This window comes from Arvicanthis niloticus, chromosome 2 (assembly GCF_011762505.2).
Source record: "Arvicanthis niloticus isolate mArvNil1 chromosome 2, mArvNil1.pat.X, whole genome shotgun sequence".
Taxonomy (NCBI): Eukaryota; Metazoa; Chordata; class Mammalia; order Rodentia; family Muridae; genus Arvicanthis; species Arvicanthis niloticus.
In genome coordinates, this window is record NC_047659.1 from 48,810,964 (window position 1) to 48,833,308 (window position 22,345).

Below are 22,345 nucleotides of genomic sequence, written 5' to 3' on the forward strand. Positions count from 1 at the left end.
TTTTTTTTTTTTTTAAACCTGAAGTTAATATGTTTCTCCCTCAACTCCCGCAAGACGCTGACCTGATAATCACTGCTCTGGTGTAGATCATGCAAATGAAAGCCATAATTAATTGCACAAATGATTCAAAACGGGAGCCTCTGTGGCTTAGCAAATAAATAAATAAATAAATAAATAAATAAATAAATAAATAAATAGAGGCAGGTGGGAGGACAGGTCAAATGCTTTAATGGGCGCCCGCCCCCGCCCCGCCCTGCATTCTGGTTCTAGTGGCCCAGGCTTCCCCTGAAACCAGCCTCACCAATTTTGAGAACCGTTCGGTTCCTCCTGCCCAACGCCTCCCTTCCCGCCCACATCTTGAGTCTCCAACTACACCTTATCCCACCTCAGTGTGGTAGGTCCGCTGCTAACTTGCCAGGAGATTGGGTAGCTACCTCAAGTTTACTCAGCTACAGTATGGAGGAGTTCAGAAAATAACTGGTCTTCAGGATCACCACCCTGCTTCGTGCATCAGCGAGAAAGCATTTCATCTAGGGCATAGGCGCTCAGAAACAGGGATGAGTGCTCAAGATGAAATTGTTTCTCCCGAGCTTTGCCTCTTAAACACTACAAACTTGAACAGTTGCTCACATCAGAGCCCTTTCCTTCGGAGAGGCAAGATGGGAGGAACAATATTTGTTCAAAGCAAGTGAACTCTTCCCTTTAATTACTCCATTCTTCTTTATTGGGCTTCGTATAGAATTTTTATTTTTTGCAAAAAATCATGTTGATTTAACCATAGTGTATTTACGATGTAAATATATGCCAGATGAAAACGTCACGGATCAATTGTAAAGGACCCGGATACATAATTTTAAAAAATCAGTTTCAGTGTATATGAGGTTCTCACCCCACTTTCTCTGCTCAGTCAGATTTGTTTATGCAGAATCGACATTTAATAGTGCTAATTGCACTCCAGTTAAATTGCCCTGATTGCAGAAAGGGAAGCAATTTTCGTGCTCTCTGTCTGGGTTTGGAAGAAATTGTTTTATATTCACCTCTTTATAAAGAAGTGAAGATAAGGCACCGGGGCCTTTGCACAAATTGCACTTAGGGGCTGACTGGCAGCATTCAGGCGCTATAATAGAGCATTATTTGGCCGTTTTGAATAATGTAAAGCGTTTGCTGAAAGCTATTCTCCTGAAAATTGCTTTAACTTTTAAAAGGGTGATGATTCACTCCAAACCAGGCCTTTGTTACATTGTCATTATTTCCCCAAATGTTTTAACAGTCAGCTCAACACTTTAGCATAACACATTGATCTTTGTTTAAAAACTAGATTTTTTAGAAGATGAAAAAAATCTGTCAGACGGAAAGGGAAAAAAAACTGGACTGCCTCCCCCCCAATCCCCAAAGATTTCCTTTGAGCCCCACCTTAGCGTTGAACCGGCCTGGACTGTTGAATTGTCTGTGTTCCTTTGGAAGATTTCCCTAACTTTTATTGTGATGAGGACGCGTGTGTCTAGGAATATGCGAAAGCCCACGTCCAGAGTCTGACAGCTGGAACTGCGTAGAAAACAGGGGGAGGGGAAGGGGACTGGAGGAGGAGGAGGGGGGGGGGGAATAGAGGATCCGGAGGCCGCGAGCCCCAGATGCCTGTGAAAACTATTTAAAAGGTTGGCTTAAAAATGTTACCAGTGCCAAGTGGCTTTTCGTATTTATGACTTGGTCAGGTTTCCTTAAGAAGAGGGTGGGTTGGGGAGGAGACGACGTGGGGGAACCCTCTGCACTTCTCCTCCCGGGGCTGCCCAGGGTGAATCTGAAACGCCTCGCTGCCACTTAACAATCCCTCTATTAGTAAATCGACGCGAGGACCCTACGGGAAGCCGAGGGCCAGCCTCCCCTTCCAGGGCACAAGTCACCTGTTGGGAACAGCTCCCGGGTCCCCCCTGCTGGGCTTTCTGGCTTGGTCCTGCGGCCTGGTACCCCCCCCCCCCCCAACCTTCCACCGGGTAGTCTTAGAGACTTTCTTTACCCCCTCCTCAGATTTTTATCTCAGTCCCCAGGACACAGAGCTTCCTTCCTAGCTGCTCAGCTCATCCTCTTTTCTCTTGTTCCGCCACCATTTTCCCCCTTGTCTTTTGTCACCTTAAAGTTTTCTTTTAAAGGCATTCTGAGCAAAAATAGTCTAGTGAAGGCAGCGAAAGGGATCCGTATAGCTCTCCCCATCCACGAAGAGCGGGTGCGTGCAGGCCTGGTCGTCCACCTTAAGGGAAGAGAGAAGTGTCGCCGCGACTTACTTTGGGGCCTAGAGATCTTGTAAATGAACACAACCTGGAAACACACCTTCACGTCCTCCTGACTTGTCCTTCCCCGACAAAATGTCTTTTGCACCCGATCATTTAGGGTTGGTAGTTATTATTTTAGAAAGCAGGATGTGGTTTCTTAAAGGAGGGAGAACGTGCTTACACGTTTTAGTACCCAGACCTGCCTGAAGGCGCTGGTATTTCTAGTTCAAAAGCTGCCTCTGGCTACCCTGGAAAAGACAAAGTGAAGCCCAGAAACAGGAAACCCTCCAGCGGCGGCGCCTTGCGATGCATGAGGACACCTCTTTTACACCAAGGTCCAGAGAGGCTTTGAAGATGCTTCCAGCTTGCAGAACGCCGAGGCGCCCACGTGTGGCCTGGCTTTCGCAGACTCTTCGGTGAAGGTTCCGGAGAGGTCCCCCGAAGTCTGTGACAGCAGGGTTCCTGCTGAGGATGAGCCTACCTTTGGAGTCCCTTGGCCCTGACGACGGAGTTTCTAGGCCCTGGCAGTCTGCAGTGGAGATAGTTTAGATCTGAAGCAAGAAAATGACTCTATAAACATCCCCTAAAATTCGACTTCAACCTGAAATCCGACATGCAAATCTCCACCGGGTTAAACAAACAGCGGAGCAAGCTGCAGCTTCAGCGGGGGTGGCGGTGGGGGGCGGACGCGGCTCGCGCTGGTCTCCGTTTCCAAAGTTGTTACAATGTGAAAATAAGCGGCTTCGTGCAGAGTGTTGTATGGGCTGATGCTTCCCACCCCCACGCCAGCCCCCAGCAAAACCTGGCAGATAATCAGCACGTCCCACTGTTTAGTCATATTTGACAACTGGGTTAACCTGGTATCTAAGGCGCTGGCGAAGCCGTACAAAGGGTGCCCTCAATTACCACCAGAAGCTTCTGGCGTGATAGGCACTTGTATTACCCCCTGGGTCAGAGGCCAGAGCGACAATTAGGAAGTCACTTAGACCGCTGGAGGGAAATGGCCGGATGCAGCAGGCTTTGGGCTCTCCCAACAAGTCTGTGGGTGTAGACCTGCCTGGAGAGGCTCAGCTGTCCTTTGCGCCCTCTGCTCAATAGGACTCTGAGCATAAAAAACCGAATACGGTGGGAACAGGAAACTGGGGAAACGGGCACCACAAGGATCCAATCCATAGCAAGAGTGATGGCTACAAGCTGAAGTTCTTCTCAGCAACAACGTGTACACACAAAGTGAACGCAGACCGTTTCCACTTGTGCCCTAGGCCGGGGTGTCCCCACCTCTCCTGCATCTTTCCCACAAGTGGGGATTGAAGACTGTCAACCCTAATAGCAACGTCTTGAGTTGGCCAGGGTGGTAGTGGGGGGCTTGCGGCTTGGTCTCAACGGTACTTAAACCTGGCTTGGTACGTGAGTGTGTGTAAATTTTTAATTGCACTGTAATTTCTTCTGTCCCTAGCCCGCCCCCCTCCCACCCACGCCCGCAGACTTGACTGGCACGCGCCAGGAGCCCGGGCTCGGGCCCCTCGGAGCGTCTGATTGGCTGCGGGGCAGCTCCCGTCTGCTCTGCCTGCGCCCTCATTGGGCGAGCGACGCAGCCAGCGGCACTTCAAAGCGGGTGCTCCTCGCACTTAGGCTGAGTTTTGCCGGCGGGAGCCCAGAGTCCGCTCGGCGCGAGCGCGGGACGCGGGAGCCGCGCGGGACCTGAATCTCGATTCCCAGCAGCCGCCAGGCTTTAACACCGCTCCCGGACTCGCCGCGCAGCCCAAAGACCTGCTATGGCCACGTCTATACTTGGGGTAAGTAAAAAAGAGCTGGCCGCAAAGCTTTTGCTCATTTTTGTTTTGTTTGTTGTTGTTGTTGGTTTTGGGTTTTTGGTTTTTTGTTTTCTTATGACTTCTCTGGGTCAGAAGCTCTCAAGAAACTGTTGCTAGACCACAGCTCTAGTTTCCTTTTAGCATTTTCTACATTTCCGGAACTGATCTTTTCAAGTTATTGGAGCCTGGGACCTTTGCCTTTGCAAGAAAAGAATTTCTTAAGCAAGTTCCCTTTTAATTTGGGTTTTGAGGCCAAGCCGAATGTTTCTTTTCTTCCCTTCTAGGTTTTAACATCGCCCCCCTCCCCGCCACTTGCTTTGGGGATTGTTGCATTACATTACAGTGTTTTCTGGAAAGTCTTGTTTTGCAGGCCATGCAGTTACATTAATAAACATTTACATTAGCGTGGCTCCCCAGTTTGCCCTTGACTTTGAAAACCATCTCTGGGCCGCTTATACTTGGACTCTTTTTGTAATCGTGTTCGTGTGTGTAAATATCAAAGCTACGTTTTTGAACTATAAAAGAAAATAGCCAAGTCATAGCCACTCACTCAGGAGGAGTGTTCTAAGTTCCTCCCAGCCCTGGGTGGCTTTTTTGGCCACCCCCCTGCCCTCACCCGTTATTTCTTGTGTGTGTTTACCTTCGTGCTACACCCGGAAGGGCGACTTGGGGGCTTCTGGGAGAAGAGCGGGCTTATGGCGTCAACCCAAGTCTGATTCTAGACAAGGGTGGCAGCGAACGAGGTGGAGGAAACCGAGGCATCTCAGATCTATAATCTCATCGAAGAACAACTTTCCTTCTCGCTTGTGATCGCCTCTGTCTTGCGCGGGGCGCGGCGCGTCCCCCGCCAGCGCGTGGGGAGGAGGTGCGAGCCGGGGTGCCAGGGCCCTCCGGGACCGGCGCGGGGGGAACGAGGCTGCTCACCGGTGCACTTTGTGTCTTCCCCCACTTCTTCCTGCCCTCCTCCTCCTTCTCCTTCTCCTCCTCCTCGCTCCCTCCCTCACCCCACCCACTCCAGGAAGAGCCACGCTTCGGAACGACCCCGTTGGCCATGCTGGCGGCGACCTGCAACAAGATCGGCAACACGAGCCCCCTGACGACACTGCCCGAGTCCAGCGCCTTCGCCAAAGGCGGCTTCCACCCCTGGAAGCGCTCCTCGTCCAGCTGCAACCTCGGCTCCAGCCTCTCGGGCTTCGCTGTGGCCACGGGCGGCCGCGGCTCGGGCAGCCTGGCGGGTGGCTCGGGAGCCGCCAACAGCGCCTTCTGCCTGGCCTCCACGTCCCCCACGTCGTCCGCCTTCAGCAGCGACTACGGCGGCCTTTTCTCCAACTCGGCGGCGGCGGCGGCGGCGGCGGCCGGCGTGTCCCCGCAGGAGGCGGGCGGCCAGTCGGCCTTCATCTCCAAGGTGCACACGACGGCGGCCGACGGTCTGTACCCGCGCGTGGGCATGGCGCACCCGTACGAGTCGTGGTACAAGTCGGGCTTCCACTCGACGCTGGCGGCGGGCGAGGTGACCAACGGCGCAGCGTCGTCGTGGTGGGACGTGCACAGCAGCCCCGGGTCCTGGCTGGAGGTGCAGAACCCCGCCGGGGGGCTGCAGAGCTCGCTGCACTCGGGCGCCCCCCAGGCCTCGCTGCACTCGCAGCTGGGCACCTACAACCCCGACTTCAGCTCGCTCACGCACTCGGCCTTCAGCTCCACCGGCCTCGGCTCGTCGGCCGCCGCCGCCTCGCACCTGCTCTCCACCAGCCAGCACCTGCTGGCCCAGGACGGCTTCAAGCCGGTGCTGCCCTCCTACTCGGACTCCAGCGCCGCGGTGGCCGCGGCGGCCGCCAGCGCTATGATCTCGGGCGCCGCGGCGGCCGCCGCCGGGGGCAGCTCGGCGCGCTCTGCCCGTCGCTACTCCGGCCGTGCCACCTGCGACTGCCCCAACTGCCAGGAGGCCGAGCGGCTGGGGCCGGCCGGGGCGAGCCTACGACGCAAGGGGCTGCACAGCTGTCACATCCCGGGCTGCGGCAAGGTGTACGGCAAGACGTCGCACCTGAAGGCGCACCTGCGCTGGCACACGGGCGAGCGGCCCTTCGTGTGCAACTGGCTCTTCTGCGGCAAGCGCTTCACGCGCTCGGACGAGCTGCAACGGCACCTGCGGACTCACACCGGCGAGAAGCGCTTCGCCTGTCCGGTGTGCAACAAGCGTTTCATGCGCAGCGACCACCTGAGCAAACACATTAAGACGCACAACGGGGGCGGCGGGGGCAAAAAGGGCAGCGACAGTGACACGGACGCCAGCAACCTGGAGACGCCCCGCTCCGAGTCCCCGGACCTCATCCTGCACGACTCCGGCGTCAGTGCAGCCCGGGCGGCTGCGGCCGCGGCGGCGGCGGCGGCTGCAGCGGCGGCGGCAACAGCGGCGGCTTCGGCAGGAGGCAAGGAAGCTGCGACCGGTCCCAACGACTCCTAGAGGTTGGCGGAGAGGCGCGAGCGAGCAAGCGAGCGAGCGAGAGGTTCGGAGGGCGAGCGAGTGGGCGCACGGGAGGGCAGGGGCTCCAGTGACGCCCCCGGAGCCCAGGCTGGGCGCGAGGTGGAGCAGCGCGGAACCCCGGGCGGTGGCTTGCTGGCAGCGCCGGAGTTGCCCTCTACCCATTGCGCCAAGATGAGAATCGATCTCGAGGTCCAGAAACAAAAGCGAGCCATCCTCCGACATAAGTACAGGTTCAAAACTACACACACACACACACACACACACACACACACACACACGCACACATACACGCACACACACGCACACACACACCGGAGACCCACAACGGCAAGAACGCACACTCCCGCGCGCGCACTCACAGGCACCCACTCGAACAAACTTCTCCAGAGAAGAGCAATACACAGAAATGTCCCCTCCCCCCACTGCCTACTGCCCCCCCCATCGTTCTCTGTCCTTTTCTCAAAAACAAAAAACAAAAACTAGCTACCACTCAGCAAAGGACTGTCAGAACTTTCGAATGAAAACAAACGAGACCTATAAAAACAGACCCTTTGTGTGGATTATATTATATATAAAATCTCCAAGTCCTGCTTGATGTCTACTTACAATGAGACTTTTTTTTCTAAAAAAGGAAGCATCAAAAAAGGCTTAAGGTGAGATATTCAACTGGAAGTCTAGCAGCAGTTTCTCTGTATTTCATAACATCTGTATAAATAGGGTTCAAAGGATTGTGTTCTCTTTTATTTTCTTGTAAATGTTCATCCGAATAGTTTTTTTGTGAATTCCTGAAATTCAGGGAGTTTCTTTTTAATTTTCTGATGCACTTTGTGAAAGTCAGTATATATGTAAAAGATATTTAAAATGTTGAGTTACCATTTCACTCAAACACGTAAGTTAAGGTCATCTAAAGAAATTAAATGCGTTTATCTGTATGAAGAGAATTTTGACATCATATTTTCATTTTGGTGTTATTAAAGGACTCTAAACAGCACTCCTCCTTTAAAAAAAATCCTGTTTTCCCCTCAATAATCTTTAATGTGGAATCAACTTTTTTTTTTTTTTTTTTGGTTGGGAAACAAATTCCCTTACTGTTAGTTGTAGGCAATGAAGTTTATATGGGTTGCGAAAGCCATAACACACATACATTTTTTTTGAGAAGTCCGAATTATTTATTTGTATATCAACAGCATAAATTAAATCGGGTTCTAAGACTGTGTAGTTGTATTACTTAACGGGAGGGCTTGCAAAAGGTGACATTTTAAATCTTTGGATCGCCTTTTTAAAAAGCCAGGTCTTTTGACAGTTTTAACTGGGGAGGTACCTACCCATCTCCCGGAGGGTTCAGAAAAAATTGGTGGGTTTGTTTTTTAAAACTGATTTTAAAACAATCTGGGGGGGGGGGGGGAAATCTTTCTAGAAAAAAAAAAATATCTTTTAGTTTCCAAGGCCCTCTCCGTCGTTGGGAGGCGTCTCTGGGGAATAAATCGCTAGAGTCAATACCCCGGAAAAGACATTTCATGCCTAAATGAAAATCTTGTTAAATGTTATTAATTTTGACTTAGAGCACACAGCAGCCCCCTGTGCCTTGTATTCCCTTATTAGGGATTCATGTCTTATCAAATATCTAATTAATCTCCTAGACATCATTTGTTCTGGCCAACTTTATCTCAGCTGGTCCACAGGGAAAACTCCAAATATTCTCTGTGACAAAGCTCCCTTGAAGATCTTTTTAATTGTCTAAATTAACTGCACCAAATTTGCATGTCAAACGGTAAAGGGCAACCTGAGATAAAATGTAAACGTTTTAAAAGCCCCAAACTAAGCACTTGATTTGATAACTAGGCTTTTTAATGTTATGGAAGACAACTGCTCCTTTCCTTTTCAAAGACGGCTGATCTATGCAAATAGTGAATTGGAAATGCCTAGGTCCCCTTGCCGTCAAATGGCCCTCGCAGGTTATTTGAATATCAGTGGCTGCTTCTGAAAAGGTTCAAGGATGCTCTCTGCCTTCTTTGTGATTACTCAGTGCGGCGTCTTATTCTGAAGAAAAAAAACTCAGGAATAATTAAAGGCTGGGATCAGGCCTGGGAACACATTTGGGACAGGAATCTCATTTAGACAGTCTCTTTCAAAATAAGGCAGTTAAATTGACCAGAAGGCAATTATTGAAATGAAAATTATTTTCACTCTCTTTGTCTTCTGACCACCAACTTAACAGCCCCAGTTTAAAAGAAGGAGAAGGGAGAGAATGACGAAAGGAAAATTGGTAAATGAGACAATTCGAAAAAAAAATGTTTGTTTGGAAAAGAAAGTACATATTTACAGGATAAAAATATTTCTAAAAGACTTCTCACACAATAGAAACTGCAAGGGAAGTCAGCATCAATAAATTTCCCCCTCTTTTTTTTTTTTTTTTTTTTTTTTTTTTTTTTTTTTTTTTTTGATTACCGGCCTTGGGAACTTGAATGAAGATTTTGATTCTTTGGAAAGAATAAATTATTGGTATTAACAGTCAACAAAAACTGCTCTGAAGGGCCAAAGCAGGAAGGTTCTCAGCGGGGGTCTGCAGCCTGAGGCTCAGTGGTTTCTTCCTCTTTTCTGGTGGCTCTTCTTCCCTAGTTTCCTTCTCTTCGCTCCTTTTCTCGCCCGGCTTATCCATTCCTGCCTGGGACGCCCCGCACCCCCACTCCCAAGGCGTCTTCGGGTTTGGGTCTGGTCTTGGAGAGAAGCTGGCAGAGTACGCTTGTTCTAGGGGTTTGGGGCAGAGGCTCTGAGGCCCATAGGGAGTCCCGTGTGTCTAGGGTCTGCTGGCTGGAGGTGCGGAGGTGAGTGCGTGCTGGGGGTTCCTGAGGAATGAGGGCGCCGGAACGTCGGTCCCAGGCAGCTTTGTTTCTTGTTGATAATAAAGGCAGATCAAAGGGCCTGGCTGTGCAGGTCTCGCTCCCGGAGGGGCTCCCTCCGCAGGCCAGTGATCAAGGCCTCTGCGCGCTGCCTCTGCCCCGCGGGTCAGCCAACGTCCATCACCGCGGCTCCGGTGAACCGCGGGCGGCAGCCCAGACCCCAGTGTCCAGCCAGACATCTTGGGCTCCAAGCTGAGCCAAGAGGGACCGGGTCCCGTGCTCTTGTTGGACACCCACCAGGGGAAACATCCCAGTCCCACTCCCCCCCCCCCCCAGCTCTTGGCGTCCCGGGGAGACCTTGACCTCAGTAGGTGGTGACCGACCAAAGACGAACAATTGGAAGAGAGCGTGCACCGGAGACGAGGTCCGAGGGTACCAGCTGGGTCCCCAGTTGAGGTGCGGCTGCGCCTCCCCGGGGCCCCTCTGCATTCCCGCGGCTTGGGCCTAACTGGGTCCCGGGTAGAGTAGGTGGGGAGTCCACGGTGGGAATGAGGGCTGCCTTCAGGAAGTGGATTTTGTGAAGCGGGAGCTGACTGAGATCAGGGTCCAGGAGTCCCGCCCCCGCCGGGGCGAGGGGAAATGCAATTTCGTTTCAGCGAGTTTCCAGGGATTTCTTGTTTCCAGCTCCCGCGCAGTAGATGAAACCAGGACCAAGTTTGCTGGGCCTGCGCCTACCCGGCCCCAATCTACACCCTCCTTTCTTGGCATAATTTACCCCCACTCTTTGGAAGACCCACCGGGTCCTACCTGATGAGGAAAAAGGAGTAGAAAAAAAATTTTTTTTTTCTTTCCTCAAGGACGTTTGAAAACATTTGGATGAGATTAGATTGTGCACCTGAACCGCGTGTCTGGACATTCCGTCAAATCGTCACCAGTCGAGTAAAATTGAATTTCTTTTTATTCACATGGAAACTTTATTTATTTTAACTCTAATCTTATTTGCATCTATTATCTGTATTCACCAAGGCTCTCTTCCACTACAAAAATGCAGATGAAGTAAATCTCACATAAATCCCGCCCATTTGTGTAATTGGTATACTAAGTGTTTATTTTAAGTGAGAATAATTTAGCTACAAATTTTCTTAAGGAATAACATTCTTAACACATTAAAAAAAAACTGAAAACTCTGATTTGCTTTTATGTTTGACAGTAGCTCTTGATTCCCCCAAGAGGCGTACGGCGAATGCGGCTCTCTGGCGCCATCTAGAGCTCCTGCATAGGAGTCCGCGCTGTCGGCCCGGCTTTTAGCGCTTGGAGACCTGCTTCTGTCGTGAACTCCGACAGCCCAGGGAATCAGGCAAAGAAAAGCGAGGTTTTGTGTTTTAGCTGCGGACAAGCCCGGTCTTGAGGGGACATTGCCTAGCAATGGCTCCAAGGGAAGAGGATTAATTCTGGAACACACTTACTGAAAAAAAATCCAAGCAAAACAGACTACCACCCCGCTTGGCCCTGGACCCAGCTTTCTTTCATTGTCTCGTTTAGCATTCTTTCCTAGGCGATTTCAGGGTCTTCATGCACTCCTAGATGAAAACGCTGAACGTTGTCGGTAGCTGCAGACGTGCACCCTGGATAGAGACTCCGTGGTGGGCGCAGCTTGCCTCGCACACTTCACCCAGAGTCCTGGGATCCAGGGCTGAGGGACCATGGGGTCGGCCTGGACTACCAGGTCATCAAGACCTCCTCAGGTTCCCAGAACCCCTAGGATAGAAGGGAAAGCCAGTCTCACAGCTATGTCCTGCCCGGACCCACCGAGCACCTTAACAGACCTCTGCAGGGCCTCAGTGCTCTGAGAGGCGATCACTGCCCAAGTGGGGCGCAGCGGGCATCTGGGCAGCCGAGGCGGGGCAGGACGGCCGGGCCCCAGAGGGCGACCAGGAGCTCCCAGAGCCCTCGTCCCAGGCTCTCCCGACGGGTGCGCACCTTCTCCCAGAACAGACCCTCCCCCTTTGTCCTCGCCTTTTCGAAACCCAAATCTGAAATGAGATAACAGTTGGGGGCGTTGGCCAATTTTCTCTTCTCTGTGCATCGCCCTGCCTCCCGCCGCCCCCTTCCCTCCTCTTCCTAGTCCACTACCCCTCCCCCATCCATAAGCTTTAGACGGCCTGTAGAGACTTTCTCCCCTCCCCCTTCAGCAGTTATTGTATTTTAATTTAAAAAGCGACACCTTCCAACCCGGCTCCCGCCCGAGGAGGGAAGAAACGCAGTCTCCCGAAGCTCTAAGAAAGGAGATGAGGTTCTGGGGTGCCCGGCTCCCCAAACTCAAGCCAGGAAAATGTAGCGCGCTTCTGGGAACTCAACAGCCACCTTTGTAGCGGGTACTCGGCTGGGTTTGTATTTGCTGTTTTAATACAAACCCCGCCGCACTGCCTATTTCAAAGATGTGCTAATTACTACTTGGATAGCAGGGCGCAAAGTCCTTGTCCATTTCCCAGTACAAAGTAGGTTGCTAGAAAATTTGAAATTGCCTTTCAGCCTAAAGCTGCCTTACCTGAATGTCATAATTACAGTAATTATGTACATCCAAATTACATGCTAATTAAATTAGAATCAAATCGTTCTAAATCGAAATCAAATGAGGTAGTGAAGAATTAATCAATGACAACATAAATAGAGCGCTTCCTTCAGAGATATTTATTGTAACGATCCAAGGAGGAATTTGATCTGAAAAAGTCACCTGTTTATTTACTTTCAAATTAGTAATCAGTTATTATCCCTTCTCCATAATTTTAACCGTTCAGTGCTATTTACCCCCCACCCTTTCCAGACGCTGGAGTTTATAGAAATATGTATGAGGTAAATACATACAGACTTGCCTCCCCATATATTATTGGTATAAATATGTACGGTGTTTGGAACTCGAGTTAAGATTTCTAAATGTCCGTGGGGACACATTCCTCCAGAGTCAGTTGGCCAGGATCCGGGAAAGCTTGACGTTTGAGCTGTAGCTTTTCCCAGACGGTAGCCTTCTTTTTCGTTGGAAATTCACTGGGGGTTTTGCATTGTTTCGCAGGCATCTTGCCACTTCGGGGGTGATTCACTGATGAAAGAAATGCAGGGATAGGGTGTGACTCCCCCAGTCCGCTTTCTTTTTGTAGATTGCTAGGAGAGTTGGTATTTTCTTCTTTTGCACCAGGAGCTAGAGATTAGTATTGGCTTCCCGAAGCGCGGTCTTCACCTGTGGAGCCCTAGCGAGCAGAAAAATTCTCTTGCCTTGCAAGCCACGGCGGGCGAGTGCGCCCTGCGACCGGCGCAGGGGACACACGCGGGAGGCCGGGCAAGCTTCAGCAGGGACAGGGCGGCAAGGGCCAGGCCCTCGAGGGCGCGGAGCAGCTTCCTTGGCTCGCAGCCTCGCCGAGGGGCCTGGGAGTATCTTCTGGCTGGGTTTGGGCCACGGCGGGCCAGCGCCAGGGGACCCATGCAAAGAGCTAAGCTGACCCTTTCTAGTAACGCTTGTGAACAGGAAGCTGGGCTGTTGTGAGCCCCCAAATTCTCAGCTTCTCTCTGTGTGCTGCGTCCCTGGTTGCCAGGTGAGAATCCCGGAAAGGTCCCAGAGAATGCTGGGTGCTGTGGCATCTACGGATGGCCTGGCGACACCTGATCAGGACTCAGCCTATCATGCTCCCTCAGCCTTCTGCTTCTTTTGGGTTCTGTGTGATACCCTTTCAAGTGGAGACGTGATCCATTTCGAAGGCCTCCGCACCCCGAAAGCCGCTGCCAAGCAAGGGCCAGAGTTTTCCATGTCTTCAGTCGCAGGTAGGCGACTTGTGGGCAGTTCGATCAAATCTATCGCAATCAGACCTTCGCGTCTCAGTCCGCACTTCTTTACAGTACGAGGTACACTGTGGGGCTCTGGGGTGCTGAGTGTGAGGTGTAGTGAGGAGGGAAGGAAGATGATAAGAATTATCTGCTCCCTTTTCTGCTTTAGGAACCCAGTAGTAGTAACTTCAAGTCAGGGAAGCGCTCAGCTCTCAGGGCACTTTCAGATCTGACCCTGCTGCAAAGGCCATCACTGCAGGCCGGTTAACACTTGTCAGGAAGTGGTAACTAGTAAAATTGATCTTCTCAGAAAACTCAAATAAGATTGAAAGTATCTGTTTAGCCTGCTCCTCGGTCTTAAGGAGGTGTGGAGGATGCGGCCTTCCTGAAAGGCATCTTGGCCATTAGGTCAGAAGCATAAAAAATAGCCTCTGCAGATCTAAATTTTGTGATTGAAATCGAGAAACGCCGCTCCAACAGCGGTACTGATCGGATCCTGTGGCCTCATGGAAGCATCTTGAAGATCTCTCTACAACTTTTCAGATACAAAGCTTTCTTCATATTCTAACTGCATGATTCAGGCAAGATCCATGTCACACTGCAAGGTGAGCCTTCCTGCTGCTCTGCCGCAGCAACTTCTGCCTATTTGGGCAATTATTAAAAGAAATTATGACTAATTTCCTATGTAGACATCCAGATAAACAAACCCCAATCTAACAACCCGCTTTTTCCTGGTCATTTGTAAATCGACAGTGCCTCCTACAGGAATTATTACGTCAGTGTTGTGTTGAAGGAGGCTAGGGAGAATTGGAGCATGTCCCTAAAATTCAAAATTTGCCCAATACCTTTGCATACAGGTCCACACCGAGGGGAAAAAAATGTCGACGGGCATCCAGATTTATTTAAAAGATTTTCTCTATTGTGGGTAAGAAGAATGACATTTCATGTCTGGATTTGTGGAGTTTCGTTTGGATTCATTGAATTTAGAGGTTCTACTTACTAGAAGCCAAATATTTCAAAGATCATGCTCGGTCTCATCCCTCAGCATCACCAGCACATACAGAGTGAGGGAAGGCTGCTGGTTCATGTTTGCGTGTGTGAATGCCTCCCCTTCCGCCTGTAGGTCAGAGCAGGTCCATTGCGGTTGTCTAGCAACGGTGGGTGGCCAAGGCCACAACCTAAACTGCAGATGCACATGATGTGTAACCACTGGGAAATGTCTCTCAGAACTGAGTGGGTAAGATTAGACCTTTTAAAATTATTCCCTTATGGTTTAATATTCTCAACAGGAAGGATTAAATCAGAGATTCAAATAAAAACCGTAGGGGCTACCTTACAAAGTTAAGGGTGGTATCACTAAGGGTGGTATCACATTTTGGTGAAAGTCAAAAGTATAAGAAAGTGTATTTCTTTAATTCATTCTTAATTATAGGATGCATTTCAACGTTTTTCTTCGTGAACACTATATTAGTTTGGAACCCTCTTTTAAGGCACTAAGTATTGCATAGGTTTTGACATTACAAAAATTATAAAGTCTAAAAAGGTATAAGGCAGGAAATAATCACAGCGACACTGATGAACTCGGTGTAAATTAGCCTTTATCAATTTCAAATGCATGCTTTCCTAAGTGAAGGAGTGGGGTCTGAGGTGTGCTGAGACAGTGAAGGAGATGTGGAAGGAGCTCCGCTGCTCTCTAGTTTCCTTCATATGCATAATCAAAGAACTGCTTACATGGTCGATGCAGCTACATTACAGTGTTTGTGTGTGTGTGCACAGACAAGCACTAGGTATAGAATAGTTCTAACTCCTTCCAAAGTTATTTTCTTACAGAACTTGGAAACTGTGATGGCTACCGAAATCATTTTTGTACTAGACAAGAGATGCTTAAAAAAAAAAACAAACCTTGATTTAAAAGAAATATATTCACAATATGAAAAAAAATTAGTTGCACATTACCTAAAATTTTATTTAAAATTTCCATAGTTTTCTTTTTTACCAATCCTTTGGAACATATGGCAAAATCTATAGCTAAGTTAAAAAACAGAATACTTTATATATTGCCTTGGTCTACATAGTGAGTTTCAGGCTAGCAAGGGTGATGGTAAGCCCCTGTCTCAAAGAGGAATCCTCCTACTCCCAGCATATACCTCTAAATACAATATATCTAGTTTACATTCTTTCTTTGTAATATACATGTTTTACCTCCTGGAGAAAACCTTTGTAATGTCAAGCAGAAAGACTACTGTGGGAGGGGAGGCAGACTGACACTCCCTCTGCCCCCAAAGATGTATGTTTTTAACCCCTCGAAACCATGAATATGTTACAGTTACAGGTGCAGATAAAATGAAGGTTGATAATCAGTTGATTTTAAATGTGGGGATGACTCTGGGTCCCTCGGGTGGACCTGCTATCCTCATAAGGGTCCTTACAGAGTGAAGGAGGATGCAGAGTTAGTGTCAGATCCACTCCAGGACGTAGACACATGGGAGTCCTCTTTGTTAGAAAAGGGGGCCAGACATCAAGACTGGGCAACATAGATTTTCAGAAGGAGGACAACTCTACTTTATACCTTCATTATTGTCCTAGAGAGACCCATGTCAGAATTCTTATTTTCACATCTGTCAAGTTTAAAGTGATTTTGTATGCCAACATAGACAAATAACAGGATATCCACTTATAAATATCATACTCTTTTAAAGTCTTAAGAAAATGCTGATCGATATCCAGCGTTTTATTCACCCTAGTTGATTTCAACAATTACATTTTACTTTAAGCAAATTCAAATCTTAAAATAATAAATCTGAATTGATAATCATTCAAGATTCTGTCACTGTTTTAATGGTGTTTCAAAACAACAACAAAATCACGGAATTACTTACATATTTTAAATCTGGTACAAGGCAGAAGAAACAATTACCAACAAGAAAACAACAGCAACAACAACAAAAACCAAAATAAAACCACTTCTATATCCTAAATAAATTCCTTGCAAATATCTGCAAACTTAAGCTTGTGGTGCTTAACACCGGTGCTTTAAGACTTGAAATGACAGTTTACAGAGATGGAAAATGAACTGACGTCTTTTTATTAGGTAACAATGTGCATGTTGGCCCTTGCTAAAGATGTTCTTGATGCCCAGGTGGCTGCTCTGGAGCTCTGTTGAGCCTGCTGCCGCTCCTTTTATCTCCTGGGTGCTCAGCGCCCACGCTCTCTTCTCTGGTCATCGTCACCACGGCTTCTGGTCCCCTTTCTTCCCTTCTGCTCGTCACTAGGGCTCCGGTGTGGCCGGCTCCTCACCTCCCTGTGCTTCTCACTGCAAGGGCTTCTGCTTCGGCTTCGCCTGCTGCTCTCAGCCCTGCTGCGACTTCGGATTCCCTCGTTTCTGTCAGACCCTTTCTTCTCTGGACTGTGCCTGTGGCTTCTGGACTTCCGGTCAGAAGCAGAATGAACCCGTGTGCTATTCTCCCCAGAACTCTCTTGTTTTAGAATCCTTAATTTTTCCTGGGCTGTTCCCCTGTCACTATGGCTGCTAGAAAGTTCTTCATAAAGCATGTTCTTAGACTTGTCCTCCTTACAGTCACTGGATTTACTTCCAGAACATTTGGTTTTCTTCTTTTTCTTCCTCTTCTCTTTCTCTCTTTTCTTTTCTTTGTTATCACTCTCACTGCTGCTATCTGATGTCTCTGAGGAAGAGGAGGACGAAGAGGAGGAAGAGGAGGAGGAAGAAGAGGAAGGAGATTTGTTTTTACGTTTTTTGTGTTTATTTTTGCTCTTCTGTAACTTCTTCTTTTTCTTATCACTTTTCTTTTTCTTTTTTTTCTTTTCAAGTCTATCCAATTTCCTGTAGTTGGAAAGAAATAGTTCTTTCATCAACAAAAGAGAAACTGTCAACAGACTACATCTTCTTAGTTGCTACTAAAAATGGTGTCCACATCTAAACACATTATTTACTTTATTTAATGGTAAACCATTTTCATCCTTTTAAATTATTCAGGCATGCAGACATTGATAGAATTTAAATTAAGCCAACTTCCTAACTGTACTTCAATGGGAGTCACTTATCCTTTTGATAAAATATTCATATTGAGTCAGAGCATAAAATTATTTAGCATTCTAAATAGAATGGTTCTCTGATTTAAAGAAAACGTGGAAAACATGTGTAGCATTAACTGGGCATATGCAGTGTCAATCTTGTATATACGTTTTAAGTGCGGAAAGATTAATTAACATTATTGCCCGGCAGTGGTGGTGCACAACTTTAATCTCAGCAATCGGGAGGCAGAGGCAGGTAGATCTCTTGAGTTCAAGGCCAGCCTTGTCTACAGATTGAGTACCAGGAAAACCAGGGCTAGAGAGAAATCCTGTCTTTTTTTTTTTTTTTTTTTTTTTTTTTTTTTTTTTTTTTTTTTTAAAGATTTATTTATTGTTTGAACGTACTAGAAGAGGGCATATGATTCCATTACAGATGGTTGTGAGCCACCATGTGGTTGCTGGGAATTGAACTCAGTACCTCTGGAAGAGCAGTCTTAACTCTTAACTGCTGAGCCATCTCTCCAGCCCAAGAAATCCTGTCTTGAAAAATCAAAACCAAACCAAACCAAACCAAAACAACATTAATTATCAAAACTGAGGATTATCTATAAGTTCTGATTTAGGATATACTTTGATGTTTTATTATATAAAATAATTACCTCCTAGTTCTCATCAATTATCTAGTTTTAGAAATAGAGCAACTCCACTGTGCTGTGAACTTTCAGTCTGGGAAGATAAACTGTTGAGATAGGAGCTGAGTTACTGTGAGACTCCAGCCTCTGCACTGGGCTCTGCACACCAGTTTCCATTTACGGAAACATGGTGAGAGCCCTCGATTGGACTCAGTACATATTCTTGAATTTCTTAGCCCAGGTGGAGTGTGTTTAACAAATCTGACGTTATTGTAAATTTAAACATTCTTTCAGGATTCCTCATAAAACTTCACAAAATTTAAAAAAGGAAAAAAAAGTAAAAATATTTTCCAAGAACAAGCAGTGTACAAAGATTTATACAGATTTATTAAGAAAAGGAAAAGGTACAAATAAGTGTACTTTCAAATTAAATACTCCGAAAGCTACAATAACTTAGTAGTATAGTCTGAGAACACAAACACTAATTTTCTAATTATTGAAAAGACAGTATTTGTATTACTACGGCTGAGGATCCATCAATGCATGGAATGCTCAGTTCAGGGATCATCACGAGCTCTCTGTGGAAGAGCTGAATGCAGAGCCCGGGGAACACCAGACAAATCTATCCCATAGATTCCTTAGTTACCTGAGAAGCTTCTGCTTCTGTTTGGTGGTGAGTGACTTTAAGAACTCAACTTCAGGGTCTTCTTCACCGTCACTTGCGACATAGTCCTGAGTCAACAAAGACATCCAACTGTTAGATTTTTAGACAAGAAAGTTATTAAATAGAAAAGAAAACACTTGTAACTGAGAGTTTTGTGTTTGAGACATACCAGAGATGGCATGGTACTTGGACTGGGAAGTGTGGGGGGATTAGAATATTTAAACAGGTATGTTCTACCTGTGAAGGTGGGCTGCAAGGTTTACAACTGCTTTACAATTCTTGGAAACTATCAGGAAGTAAAAGGTAAATACAGACAGAAGCTTTACAGTAGGCTTCTGTTCTCTCTTCGACACTTGAACACTTACTGTGTAAACATAGCATCTTCAGTTTAATGAGACATAAAACTGAGAGCATCCTGAAGTATCTATCGCTCCATGCTAGCACTTGTTCAACGTGCACACAGCACTGGCTGCCAGCCCAGCAGCACACACAAACATCTGAAGACCATGAAGCTTAGATCAAAATATCAGTAACTTTAAACTTTACATTACAGTTATTATCAAATCTACAATAAAACAGCCTTTAATACTCAAACTAGGGCCAGTGAGATGGCTCTGTGTACAAGGGCACTTGCAAGCAAGACTGATGACCACACGGTAGAGAGAACTGACTCCTCTAAGTTTTCCTCTGAATTTGCACTCCTTTCTCTCTCTCTCTCTCTCTCTCTCTCTCTCTCTCTCTCTCTCTCTCTCTCTCTCACACACACACACACACACACACACACACACATACACATACACACACACACACACACCCCATACTCACACAGGTATACACATGCACAGGCTCTTACATGCACAAAATGCAGTAAGTTTAAAAACTCTTAACTTTCCGAATTTGTGAACAGTTTAATGAATAAGGGATTTCTGTAGGGAGCTGTTTATAGTCCTTTCTATTGGCTCCATTTAAAGCCATTTCAAGGGTGTGTTAGCAGGAAGGACAAACAATCCTATCACCAGTTCAGTTAGACATTTTATCCACATAAACCCAAAGGAGCCATTTCATTTATTAAAATATAGGTTTATAAACAGTTTCTCATTTAGGTTAAAGTAATAAAGAAGCAAAATCAAAATACATTTAAAGCATTTTCTTTGCTCTCTCTTACTTCCCTATGGATATATGCATATTGGAAAGCATTAAGTAGCAATTCACAAGCAATCACATTTAGATTTCCAGGCATTTTCAGCTTACTGATAAAAAGATCATTACCTGTGACGGATCATTTGCGGTCAAGTTTCTCCCCAGCACATTTCGTTTCAGTGCAAACCCACTGTTTCTCATCTCCGCTATTAGCTCCGAGGGGTGCATCGACGGCCCTGTTCACAAAAATCACAGTTTGAATGTATCATTTATATCTCTCTACCTTCTTTGGACTCCACAGTAGGAATGCAGTTGAAGCTTTGTTAAGTAAAATCACAGCTAAATCAACTCAATAATCTTCTGCTGAGCAAATAATCAGATATGATTTTCTAAAACAGCAGTCTGGAGACTCAGAATAGAAAATAATTGCATTTTTCCTTATGTGCATGGAGATGCTTGGCTTATGTAACTCTGTCATATTGAAATGTCCACTTAGAAGTTTGTAGTATAAAATTGAAACAAAATAATGAAAAACTACAATTAAACTTTTACTGGTTATTCTCAGTAAGAATTTAAAAAATTAAGTATCAATACTGAATATAACACACACACATACACACACACTCAAGCACTCAGTTATTAATTACATTTATATATGTATGTGGATTTGAAACTTCTAGAGACTAGGGTTGGTGACAAACATTTCAGGCTAGCTCTCAGTGCGTGTATTTTATATTTTCTGCAGGCTGCTGTTTTCACTTGTGAAACAATATCCCAAGCTGGAAACTGAGCTGCTTTTTGGCCTCATAATATGCACTAATGAAGTATTTTTAGAAATTTAAAGATTGGCTCCCTTTCCGAAGACATGGGACTCAGGGCAGGGGAGACTCTTTCCTCCCTACCTATATATTCTCATCTCATTTTGCTCCCCAAGCAGGTCACAAACTAGGTGACAGCCCATGGCCTCTGATGACACATCTATGATGTAACTATAATGTGGTGGAAGAGAGCTGCAGCCAGCAAACATCTCACAGGAGAAGATGGGGGAAGACAAAACACCCGGAAACAGATTCTGAGTCTGTTGATCAAATCGTTTGCTCTTTCTCTCCTGGTTTGGTCTTCTGCCACTTATTTCAGTGTTCAGCTACGTGTTACTCCGAAAAGCACAAGTTATCACAGTTCAAGTCTTGTCACTTGTCAGTAGCAGTTCTGCTGAGAAAAGCTTAGGCACAGAGTAACCCTTTCTGTAACAGGCCTCCTGTTCTTTTAAGATGACCAAGAACTAACTGTACCTGCTGCTCTATGTTCTAGGGATAAAGCACAGAATGGTGGGGGTGGGGAATTGTCCATGACTTGTGTATGGGAGTTAGAACTAATTTCTATGGATTATTTTACTTAATTTGCTTGCTAGCATAAATAAAACTTGAATTTTAAGTATTAAATGCCTCTGAATGGCATAAAAGTACTCATACAACTAACAGCTTTAAGTAAGAAACAAAATCTACTTTGGTTGTTTTTCAAGTTTCATCTGCAGGAACATAATTATATAAAGCATAAATGGGCCTTATTATTAAAATTATATTTCCATGTCAACAACTTTAATTGACATCAGACAAACTCAGAGAGCACACACACTGGAGCTCAGGGCCAAAGCACTTACCCAACCTGAACAGGATTCTGGGTTGGGTCCCCAGACACACACACACACACACACACACACACACACACACACACAAAGGCAAACATGATAAGGACTTGGAGCCTGGCTCTTAGTGTTAAGGCAATACTTTAAAATTTTAAATTATCTTCACTATAGGATGGATAATTTTAGTATTTTAGAAACAATGTCTTTACAGTAATTCTAACTACTTAAACATGATTTTCCCTCTGTGACAGCAGTAAGCTTATGAAGCAAACACTCCTGTTTTGGCATGCCCTTCCACTGTACGACTGTCACTCACCTGACAAAACTCCTCACTATCAACAGCACCCATCTGCTTCCAACTATCTTATGATAGTCTTCAAAATTATAAAAAGTGCTTAGAAGAATTTATTTAAATTATTTAGAGGTGCATGTACAGGTGTGGAGATCAGAGGACAACCTGTGAGAACTGGTTCTCTCCTTCAACCATGTGGGCTCTGGGAATAAAGCTCAGGCCATCAGCTTTAGTGGCACCTGGATGGTGCCAGTCATTTCTGTACCAGGAACGGAACTGGACTTGCTAATCAACCACCCTACCACTGTGCACAGCCTGCCAGCCCAGAGGCAAGTGTTCTTCCCATAGTTTTGTACTTAAATCTATCGTCAAAAGCTTGAGGTTTAAAGTTCTTGGTTTAGAAGATGTGACAAGGCAGGTTTAATTAAGATATATTTAGCAAGACATTTTTATACTTTCCATGTCACTGTGACAGGGGCTATGTAGAATTATGCTGACAGAGTCACTTCAGCTCTTTGAAAAGTCAAAACAGATACAATAAGCATGTATGCATGTGTGTGTATATATATAAGAGACATATAAACCTATGTTTGTATATGTTTGTATACATAGGGTTCTCTCCCTTGTCCACTCTCTGGATTGGGTCTCAACACTACAGCTCGGGATGCTGTGAGATATCACCCCTGGCAAAACAGAGACACTGATAAAACAGACTGCTCAA

At 46.5% G+C, this 22,345-nt stretch overlaps 2 protein-coding genes across 3 annotated transcripts in view; one reads left to right on the plus strand and one right to left on the minus strand.

Moving 5' to 3' along the window:
- Positions 1-3,828: 3,828 nt before the first annotated feature.
- On the plus strand, positions 3,829-7,495 carry Sp9 (Sp9 transcription factor). The gene is made up of 2 exons (XM_034494244.2): positions 3,829-4,063; positions 5,100-7,495. The coding sequence occupies exons 1-2, from the start codon at positions 4,043-4,045 to the stop codon at positions 6,540-6,542; spliced, it is 1,464 nt and encodes a 487-aa protein (XP_034350135.1). The 5' UTR covers positions 3,829-4,042; the 3' UTR covers positions 6,543-7,495.
- Positions 7,496-16,034: 8,539 nt separating this feature from the next.
- Positions 16,035-22,345, minus strand: part of Cirsr (corepressor of RBPJ and splicing regulator) — a 28,441-nt gene continuing 22,130 nt past the window's right edge. Inside the window, exons 7-9 of one of the 2 annotated variants that reach the window (XM_076928904.1) lie at positions 19,817-19,923; positions 18,530-18,615; positions 16,035-17,060 (exon numbers count right to left, since the gene is read on the minus strand). In XM_076928904.1, the coding sequence (XP_076785019.1) occupies positions 16,415-17,060; positions 18,530-18,615; positions 19,817-19,923 (839 nt within the window). In that variant the 3' untranslated portion in view covers positions 16,035-16,414. The remainder of the gene's footprint in view (positions 17,061-18,529; positions 18,616-19,816; positions 19,924-22,345) is intronic. The other variant, XM_034494245.2, reaches the window with a different exon arrangement.

Bases quoted from the DNA above. Each gene is read 5' to 3' on its own strand.
- Sp9 (XM_034494244.2), top strand. From the start codon at position 4,043: ATGGCCACGTCTATACTTGGG. The intron at 4,064-5,099 runs GTAAGTAAAAAA...CACCCACTCCAG, and splicing joins TGGCCACGTCTATACTTGGG to GAAGAGCCACGCTTCGGAAC.